Genomic DNA, 11130 nt, shown 5'->3' on the forward strand with positions numbered 1-11130 from the left:
TCCGAACTAATTGGGACTAGGGGTAGTTCGGACTAGTGAATAGTTCGTATTACAGAACATATTGTTGTTTTTACATAGCAATAGCCAAAACATGGCTAAAATTGATCTAAATTTTTTTGGGAAAAGTGAAAAAAATGTTTTATAAATTAAAATACAGTGTTTATATAATACAGTAGTAAACATGGTGATTAAACAGTACTGTACATTAAATACAGTATACAATAAAGAACTGCTGTACTGTGTATAGAGTACAGCAATGAGGGGTTCGGATTAGTGGACGTTCGGATTACGGGGGTTCGGATTAAAGAGGTTCTACTGTATTATCACTGTGCTGAAAACAATTGAATGAATTGCCAAAAATTCACAATGTGACTGCAAGAGACTTGAAGTAACCAAAATCGTAGGAAATGGTCAATATTTTGCTGCTATCGAAGAAGATGATTACACAAATTGAAATGCCTGATTAAATACATATGATTTGCTTAAGGCAATTCATATCATTTGTGCTATTTTGTAACTGACAATATTTGAAAAATGTTAGTGAGACCACACTAAATGTGACTTTGTTTCTAATTAAGTAGTCTTGAGATGGTAAATAATATTCTTAGTACAGGTTGAATATGGGTTGAGTTACAGTCATCAGTACAACTATTTGTTGGTTTAATATCTTACCTCCATGATGGATTCCGATACCCCTTCTGAGCAACGGCTTTACGTTCTCCACCTGAGGCAAAGTCCGATCTACTTCCGATAAAACATCCATGGCATTATTAAACACTTCATCTACCAACTTCTTCTCTTCCACTGCATAAACAAAGAGAACATAGAGATTGATTAAAAATATCAGACTATACATAGAACTACATCCATTGATATTATAACAATGATATTAAAGCAAAATTACTTTATGATCAACTTCTTGAAACTCTGAGTTTCCAAGCTTAATTTTTTGTGTAACAAGATATAATGGAATTTGCATCGTAGGCTTACCTAAATCCTGGCACAATAAACACAAACACTTTAAATTATACTAACAAATATGAATATATCACTCTTCACTGTCACTGACAGTATTTTCGACCAACAAAGGTTCTAGTTGGGAATTTGAGTTTCTTGTGACCAAGAAACAATTTCCATTCAAGTAGACCTACTATCCCCTAATCTTAAAGTGAGCCTAACCCTAATCTTGCATCATTGGCAAAAAGAATTTCATCATCCGCTTCTCAATGAATGAAGAGTGTTTGAATTGACTTGTCACTAAAATGTGATCAACCAAAGGGATTTAACTTACAAGTATTAAAATCAAGTTTAGCCATCTGCATCGCATACAGCTCACAGTCTTTCTTGCTAAATGAAAATATGATGACGGGGGCAAAGTTTCTCTCCATAATCATCTTGACAATCTTGAAGCAGTTTGTATCACTTCCGGTCTTGCTGCCTCCTTTACGGCCTCTGAGCTGCTTGTCCCCTTTAGCCAAGTCACCAGCGTTGGCTAGTACTGCCATTGCCGAGTTAAAATTGTCTTCTTTAAAATTACCCTGAAAGACAAAAACATTTTTACCTATCAAATTCAACCTCTCAGTCCAGCAGGCCATCTTTTAATGAACCCTGGATCAATCGCCACTTGGATCAACCATTTATGCTCAGGCAAAAATATAGGTATTGATGGTACAAGTGTTTATCTTAAAAGTAGATTAAAACATAGTTAAAACATAGTTGCCTTTTAAAACCAACATTTTGAGCAGTTACATTTTTGTGTAGTCTCTAGTCACTTAACATATAAAAGAGGTTAATGAGTACATTAAGGTACACCTTAATTTTGTCTTGGCCACAGTTGTAGTCGAAAATTTCAATTGTATCTTCTGTTTAAACAATGTTCGTTCTTGTGTTCATTTTAAATGTTTTGACGACCTAGATATGACTAAAAATGTATAGATATTCTTGAATAGGATCCGCAGAAACGATCTTAATTCACCCTAGAGGAGGTAAAGGAGTCACAAGACGAAATTAAAGTTAACCTCAAATTAATTTGAGCAGGCCTATGCTCGGTCCTCTAAGAATGTGTACCGTCATAGCAGTTTCTCATAAAACACGGTGATGTTACAGAAAAATATACATACACTGGCTCCTCTTACCTTCTCGTCCACTATAAGGTGGATCCCCTCCCCCCCTGCAGGGAAGACGAAGTGCTGCAAAGGCACGGGTCTGTAGTCCGTGTAGACGACGTGGCACGGCTGATGGTGAAGGTAACACACCCACTCACAGAACTGTCGTGCGTTGGGGATTGTAGCGGAGAGAAACACGTAGTGGACGTTGTCCGGGAGTAAGATAAGCGTCTCCTCCCACACCACACCTCTTTCCTGTAACCAGTTGATATTTTATAAAACCACAGTAGAATCACAATTATCTACGAGTGGATTAACCATTTTGTGGATTAACCACAATTGCAAAAAAAAAAACAAATTATAAACATACTATGAGAGTTAAATGTACGTTACAGAGAAGACTTGATTGATTCTGTCGGGGCGGATCTAGTCCAGCCACAGATGGGCTTTTTGTGCTCCCCGCTTTGTGCGTAAGAGCCTGGAAACCCTAAGTTGCTTGATGAACTGCAACATTTTATCTATGAGCTCCTCTTCCAGAGAAGACTAAAATGTTTAGCATGAGGAGGCCCATCATCTTGCGGTCAGACTGTAGAGTTGCTATTGTTTATTGTACTGTAGAGTCTTCACTCACAGAACCAATGAGTTGATAAGTTCTTGTGTGGGTGTTTTTTTTTATTTATTTTTTTTTTATCATATTTATTATTATTTTTTATTAGACCTGTGTGAAAAAATGTTAGACCCTAAATTTAACTTATCTACACTGTATTTTAAACGTTTTATTACTACCTTAGCCTGTATTACAGCTTAACAATGCATTCAAAGACATTAGTAGTTATTTTCCATGCGTTTTAGGTTAGTCTCAGCCACTTGTTAGTGGACATTCGAAAGTGTACTGTACTTCTATCATGACAGAATAATTAAGGCAATACACCGCTTTAAAAGGTTTTCCTACAAATCAAAGATTATGTATTCGGGAAAAATGTTCCTCCCTGGAAAGAAAACCTAAGGTTTTTTTGTGAAGACCTTAGATCTGAAAGAGTCAACACTGACACAAGAAACTCAAATATTTAAGTTAAAAAGAATATCTCACTTTCACTTACTGGCAGCATTTGCAACCAAGGAAAGTTTGCAACTCCCAACAACTTAGGGCCCTTTCACACGAGGCCACTGGTGGTGGCCACCGGTGTCCGCCACCAGTTACCGGCCGGGAAACTGCAGTGGATGATACAGGCAACTTACAAGCCACTCTACTACAGCCACTGTACAATGGTAGTTGTGAAAATGCTGTTGAACAATGAACATCTCATTCTTCTCACGTTGATAATAAAGAAAATAAGGCAAATACACAGGCGTACTATACCAAATTGCTGGTTACTTTTCAATTTCGCAAATTAGATCTTCAGTATCAACTTTGTCTTCTATTATTTTGTTTATTCTCTTATTCTGTTGTTTTCCTTTGTCTTTTTCTTAGGGATGGACGAGATTGGATTTTTAGTTTCGAGACGAGACGAGACGAGATTTTTTATTTCTCATAAAATTTCGAGACGAGATCGAGACGGGATTTCCCTTCTCATACACAACAAGAAATGCACGTTCGGAATTGTTACCTGATTTTGTAACATTGTTAGATGACTGTTTAAATACAAAAATAATGATAATAGGCAAGAATATTTACAATCTTTTATTAAAAAACATCAGCATAATAAAATAAATCATAAAATAAAATATTAATTTTTATAAAATAGTTACTTGTTTTGACTTTTTTTATAGTAATAAAACATTCCTCACACTGCTAACACTTAACAAAACTTCTCAAATGTTATTAAAATAATTAAAGTAATATTTACATTTGAAGAATTAATTAAATAAGAACGCCTTCGCAAAGGAAACGCAACTACAACACGCTCCTGTATTGCGGGTATTGCATTGACTTTCTGCAGGCGTTTTTAAATTTTTTTTTTTTTTATTCTCGTCTCGATAAAAATCTCGGGCAAAAAGAAATCTCGTCTCGTGTAACGAGATTTAAAATTTCCCGAAAATTTCCCGAAATTTCGAGACTTGACCATCCCTACTTTTTCTTTTTCAGCAACGTTCTCTTTATTTTTCTTTTGATCACTCATTTTCACAAACAAACAAGTCAAGACGGAAACACTCAACAACTACCATAGTGCGTTTGTCTCTGCAGTATGCACGTGAACTGATGCAAAATAGTAGCTGCGCGCTCATCCACGGTGGCGGCCACTGGTTGCTACGTGTGAAAGCTCCCATTTAATTCAATGCCCCGCGACGAGTTGCCGCCACTGCAGTTGCCGGTGGTTGCCGACTAGCAGTTGCGCGAGGAGACACTGCTCGGCCACTGGGTAGTGGCGGGCAACTACAGTGGCTGCGTGTGAAAGGTCCAATTTAAAATAATGTTAAAGCTGTGGCGGGCAACCAGTGGCGGCCACCGGTGGCGGCCACCAGTGGCCTCGTGTGAAAGGGCCCTTAGTCACCTATAAAAGATTGGCAGAAAATAGAATTTTAGACACTAGCACATTCTGTGACTGGCTCACACAACTAACATATTTTTTGATAAAAAATTGGTGACAGCTGGTCTATATATATGGGTTGTCTACTTCAGTATCCAATAATCAAAGATCTAAGTTATGTTAAAAATGTGTACAATAGAATCAGGGGTAGACTACATTTTATTCTATGCTTACCTTATCTCTCATATAATGAATCTCGTCGAATATGACCCATCCTACTTCTCTCATCACTTCTGATCCTCTGTAAAGCATGTTACGAAGAATCTAGAAAAAAACATGTTAAAAAAGTGTCACAAAAAATATTGGTTGAAAAATACTGCACAATTGGTACACCTACACCTAGTGGCCTAAAACTGTCAGTTAGAGAGATTTCAATCATTTGTGGTTTTGCCTATCAATCCAATCAATTGCGTAAATTTTTTGAGGGATTCACTTTTTGTTCTTTCATATCCGGCTGTGTGAGTTCAAAAAATGTACGACCTAATTAATTAATACATCATCTCAAAGTAAGTCATTTGAAAAAATACTCCCACAATTCTTGAACAAGCAAAAATGAACTAGTTGTCTCACAACACTAAGTTTTCTCAAATGTCTCATTTATAACTCTAGACCATCACCAACAATGAACTTCAAACAAAGAGCTCTAGATTTGTTTATAAAAACCTCAACTGCCTGTTACTATAGACTAGGATGATTTTAATAACAAGATATTAATTTTTTGATACAGCACTGCACAGTTGTAAGCTTAAGGCAGAATATTAATTCAGGGTAGATGAAAAATGTAGCCTAAAAAGATTATCTATGTATCCTTTTCAAGATAATTTAAAACCCCAATCAAGAACCGCCAGGTACAGTTTTGAACCATGAAAAGCTTGACTTTTCTCACAATCGAACCTTCTACGAACACTATAACCATTCAGTAGCACAGCTTAAAAATATTATTTAGAACAAGCAAACGTTCTCGAACCACTGACGTATGACTCCAGTCCCTAAAGCTACTGTGCTGAGCTACTGTTTGGTAAACTAATGTTACATTGGCTACACTGTATTATCATTGGTGCCAACCTCAGTGGTCATGATGAGACAGCTGGCGTCAGGATTGATAGTGACATCTCCTGTGACGAGTCCCACGTCCTGGAATTCCTCGTAGAACTCTCGATACTTCTGGTTACTGAGTGCTTTGATTGGTGTGGTGTAGATCACTCGCTGCTTATCTCCAAGAGACCTGGCAATTGCGTACCTACAGGATCACAATACAGTTAATAGGGTCCTTCAACAACACAATGTTACAACGCGCTATTACAAAGATTTAAATACGGTACTTTGTTGTGTTTGTAGTTTAGTTTACACTTGTAACATTATTAGCGTGGAGGGTAGACTTTCATAAGTTGGGCTAAAAACAACTGAATGAATATATCAATACAATAGATAAATCAATTATTTCATTTGATATAGGCCCTATCAAGTTTGGTTAGGCTAGTTTAACCTAACTAACCGAATGAAATAATCGATACGATATCTTCATTCGGTTGTTTTTGGCCCCACTTATCAAAGTCTACCTGGGTGGACAGAATAACTGTTCACTTATGTGTCACACCCACACATGAGTTGTTGGACTTGGAATTCTGTAGGTTTATTGTGGTAAAGGGAGGGACGTAATGATGTATGTGGAGTGGATCATGTGATGTTTTGTAGCCGCTGTTTATTTAAAATGTTATGGTGTTTTGCCGTTACATGGTGGGATGTGAACATAGCAACTAAATCAAAAATGTATACTGATATTTGTATATTACGATAACTTAGGCTAATAAAAAAGATACATCACTAAACAAGCCTAGAAGCCATTCATAGCAACAATTGGTGATTATTAAATGAATTTTTATGTTTAACAATACCTCCACTGCACCACTGCACGGTAAAACAACAAATCAGTATAACAAATATCAGAAATGAAGTTTGTTAAATAATACAGAGGTCTATTAAAAAATAACCTTCTTTATGTAGGAAGAAAGTGTGCTAGAGCTGCAGCAACAGCCTGTCTTCCTTTGTAACAAAAAATATTTAATTTTGTAAGTAAAATTACAAAAATATTTAATATTTCCATCTGTCAAACGGTAGGTTAGTTCATACTGATGGCAAAAACCACTACACTGAGCTTAAATTTAATACAAAGTTAAATCATGAACCGAGAGACGTCCCCTTCAGGGAGGGCAGAGTAAACTCACAAAAAAATAGTTCACATGCTGATACTTACTCTGCAACCACAGTTTTTCCAGCCGAAGTGTGAGCCGAGACCAGGACAGACCGTCCGTTGTCTACACAAGCGATTGCTTCTTTTTGGAACGGATCGAGTATGAAAGGGTATTCTTTGGCTGGTTTACCAGTGAGAACCCGCAGAGGCACGTACTCCTGACCTGGGGGTACAGCCACCTAGACAGGGGAAAGTAAAAGTGTTCACAAAATTTAGGCTGTTTGAGGTGAAGTTTTCCCACCATTTTTGCTTAATGTATATGTTGCAGTTGATTGACGTCCTGGCAAACCTCAGCAATTGTTTTAAAGGTAGGATCAAATGGAGGGGTATAGATTTTTTCCCCCAAGTCTACATTTTGTGAACGGAGTATGGAGCGTATAATCCAGTGTTAAAGATGAGAGAATGTGAATGGAAGTTTAACTTAACTCCATTTTAAGCTGAGTGAGTTCACAATGATACTACACTCCATCTTAAACACCTAATAAGTTAAACATTTCATTTGCACTTCATTAATGGCTGGCAATGTAACAAATGGTTGTGCTTCGTGTTGCAAATGTTATTAGCCTACACTATTATGTTTACCTCATGTAGACAGGCTTCCAGTGTTTCTACGGTGTGAACAGATATCCTATGGGACACTTGCTGAATGCTGCAAAAGTAAAATGTTTCATCAATGGTTCAATATAGAAAACTCGATAACTGAATAGGTTAGTTAAAAGCTAATTACGGTACTTTTTTACTGCAGAGAGCCAATAAGAAATTTCACATTTGAATCCAAAAGCGTCTCATCGCTCAATTGACTATTTTTCCTCTTTCAGATGCCTTGTGACCAGACCCAAGTTCGAACTAAAAATTCTCAACTGTCTGGAAGTAAATACGACAATAAATTAATATCCTGAATGGAGGCATATGTTGCAGATTTTTAGTAAATTCCAGATTTTAAATTAACAATAAGGGAATTCACTTCGATCTTGAGGTAGGCTACCAAAAGCAACTAAGCAGACAGGTTGTTATTTTATCGATTGTGGTTTGTACATTTAGCGATCTTGTTAACTTTGACACTTGCAACTAGGTAATTTTGAACTAGGCTAATATTTAACGTTTGTACACACTTACTTGATGTCATCAAGGATTGTTTCAACTTTCTTCTTCTTTGATTCAATGGTAGATTCGTCGTCAGAATGTTCTCTTTTGACTCCAGCATCAGAAGATTCGTCAGCTCCAGAACTGCAAAATAATAAAATAACCAGGCTTACTATACACTAATTGCGAGTACCAAGTTATCCTTGGTCTTTTAATAGTAAATTAGTAGTACCTACACTAATCAGCTAGGCTACATAGACCTGTCAGACCTAGGCAAAATGCTTGTCAATCTTTTAGTTTAAACATTAAATGGTAACTTGTTGCATGCAATTACAACCAAACAGTACTGCCGGGCATTTTACTATGCACGAGTCAGCCATTTTACTATTCACGAAGGGTATTGACACGTAAGTTTGACATGCGTTCCAAGAAACCGACTAACTTAGCAAGGAACATAAAGAAACACACTACGACCCAACCAAGGCAGCGATCACTAAGCGAATGACTGCTGAAAGGAGGGTAGGTAGCCTCGGTTGAGGGGGTGCAGGATGGGACGCTAAAAATTACTCGTCCTACCCCTACGTCAAATTTACGTGCGATACCCATGTAGGGTTAATTTGATCTGCCACACACATCATTTACATGCAACAGCAGCTCTACCTTTGGCCTAGACAAGTTCATAAAGCTTAAAGTAGTGTGTTCTCGTTCTCTTATGACTAAAAAAAATTCTATTTTCGGTTCGCCTTACCTTTGAGGGTAGTGTTCAGGGCTCTTAGAAGAGTCAAGAGTTTCATCCTTGACAGAAGACTGAATTTCTTCATCGAAAACATTAAAAAGTTCGTCATCAAAATCAGCCATGTTTTGTGTATTTAGCTTAACGATTACGTGAGATATAACTTAATATTAATATTACGGCCAAATAACTAATATTTTACCAACGCAGCTGAATTGTGCCTGCAGAGTGCAGATTACCTAAACCACAAAATTGTCTGGTCGTGTAGTCAATAGTCATTGTTCAATTAAATTCAATCAAACACACATGGCATGGCCTAAATGAGCTAGACTTGACTAGGGATAAGTTTTTTGTTTTTTCACATGAGGTAAACAAAATTCTCAAAATAAGTAACGCAACAACGCAACGTAACCCTAACCTCTAAATAGGGCGTTTTCTTCTTCTTACCTTATCTTTTCTTTTTTCCAATAGACCCGACGAAACACGACCACCTTTCGTGCTCCGAATCACTGCCATTGATTATATACTTCGTAAGATGTATACACAATGCCACGGCTACATTTTATCCCTTTTCACTAATGTGTTCTAGAGAGTGAAGCACAGTTCGTGAAAATTACAATAAAATTATAAAAACAGTTTCTTCTCACTTAGCTCTCATAAACAAAAACATGAATCACACATAACATGTTTTAAATTTACAACAGAATTGAAAGTTAATTGGACAATTCAAAAAGAATGGTTATTTTAACAAAACAGTTTTTAAACTATTGTTTTAGGCTATTGTGTTATTTTGTGAAGCATTTTCACTGCAATGCTGTGAAACTCTCCAATAACCTTCCTTTCCCATTACAGGCTGAACAGGATGCGGGTAAAATTTAGAAGGGAGTTAAAGTCCATCCTGATAGATAAGGCAGTAGCGTCCGTGAAAACTGGTAGACTTTACTGGTTGTAAACACTAGTTGAATTAACTTGTAGTTTAATGCTTGTAAATACTTTAGTACCTACACTGTAAGATAAACAAAGACACCGTGGTATGAGGGAGCTCGGGACCAAGCGAAGGAATCTTATTCTTACTGCAACTGGAGGATAGTAATGAAAATAATCGGAATAGACGAAAGTGTTGATCTTGTCCAATTTCGGCGCTCAGATAAGAGATTTTTTAACGCGTGATTTTTCTTGACCAGGCTACACAAGACCATAGATTGAGTATGTTCTATGACATGACCACTATAAGCAGAGCTTTTAAGAGTTCAATACTTTTCCCTTATTTAGAAAACCTGCACACTAAGCGAATTTCCATTATTTGTCTGATTGCATTTTCGCCAAAATATGTCCGTATAAATGTCAGATTTATGCCAGACGTACGAGACGTTACGCAAAACACATCAGAAAATTGTGACCCTATGTTTTCTTGGTGCCGTAAAGACGCGTGCATGTATAAATGTGTCTGGCACCCGCGTGTGGGTGGGCCAGAAATGTACCACAGACGCATTTTTCGACACACCCACACATAGGTGTGCAAGATCAATATGGCAAACTAATGTCTGATTTACTATGTGCTTGAACTATCTACGCTCTGTATAATGTTGATCTGAAGGTGTGTTGAAGAATATAAAATAGAAGATGCGAAGACCATGCACTCAGAGGTCATTATATAAAAGAAAAGAAATCCCGAGTCGGGGATATAACATACTTATGTTTATTGTTTGAAAGAGTTAATTCAGAAGGAATTACTACATGATATGATACTACTAACTTATAGTTACATAACAGAATTTGAAAATAAAATATTTTCACCCCGTTGACAACCCACGGGCAGGCGACGATATCGATATCGCAAAAACGTGACCGCGAGTTCCAAAATTGACACTCTTGCGTCCATCTTTAACCCGACTAACTGCCTACAGCTCCAGCTCCCGGTTCGGCCACAAAACATCGATCGTGATGTAGGTGGATGTAGCAATAAATCTTGCTAAGTAGAAGAGATATTTTTATACTATTATTTGAACACAAAATAATACTGAAGATCTAATTTGCGAGATTGAAAGGTACCTGGCAATTTTTAATAGTAAGGAGGAATATGCCAATAAAATATAAGAACAAAATTCGTGGCAAAGTAACAATCATTTCCTCAACTAGTTTGTATATGGTGTCTGGAGTCCTCAGTCCAGTGGCCTCGTGTGAAAGGACCTAATAGATCTCACAGTGTGGAGAAGTCTTTTACACATTACTTAAGTGGCCAGCACGGAGGTAAGGTATACAGTATCCATTATATCAATTAATTTAAGATGGGGACACCACTATGTGCGTAACCCAAATGAGTGAAGGATATGAGTTTAGGATGAGTGGCGCGATCTTGTAGTCTTGTTAGTGACTAAGGCCGACATATTCCTTTAGAAACATCTGTTAATTAATAGCCAATACAGCTAA

At 37.1% G+C, this 11130-nt stretch overlaps 1 protein-coding gene across 1 annotated transcript in view; it reads right to left on the bottom strand.

Annotated features, from left to right (window-relative positions):
* Positions 1–8853, bottom strand: part of LOC128996272 (exosome RNA helicase MTR4-like) — a 34739-nt gene extending 25886 nt beyond the window's left edge. The window contains exons 1-9 of the mRNA XM_054421476.1: positions 8716–8853; positions 8001–8111; positions 7467–7533; positions 6888–7063; positions 5699–5873; positions 4808–4897; positions 2136–2360; positions 1292–1538; positions 673–804 (exon numbers count right to left, since the gene is read on the bottom strand). Coding sequence (XP_054277451.1) covers positions 673–804; positions 1292–1538; positions 2136–2360; positions 4808–4897; positions 5699–5873; positions 6888–7063; positions 7467–7533; positions 8001–8111; positions 8716–8825 — 1333 coding nt within the window. The 5' untranslated portion in view covers positions 8826–8853. The remainder of the gene's footprint in view (positions 1–672; positions 805–1291; positions 1539–2135; positions 2361–4807; positions 4898–5698; positions 5874–6887; positions 7064–7466; positions 7534–8000; positions 8112–8715) is intronic.
* Between the last annotated feature and the right edge of the window lie 2277 nt (positions 8854–11130).

Source organism: Macrosteles quadrilineatus, unplaced genomic scaffold (genome assembly GCF_028750875.1).
Source record: "Macrosteles quadrilineatus isolate MER2022 unplaced genomic scaffold, UCM_ALF_1.0 Scaffold_6__1_contigs__length_79288215, whole genome shotgun sequence".
In the NCBI taxonomy this organism is placed as follows: domain Eukaryota; kingdom Metazoa; phylum Arthropoda; class Insecta; order Hemiptera; family Cicadellidae; genus Macrosteles; species Macrosteles quadrilineatus.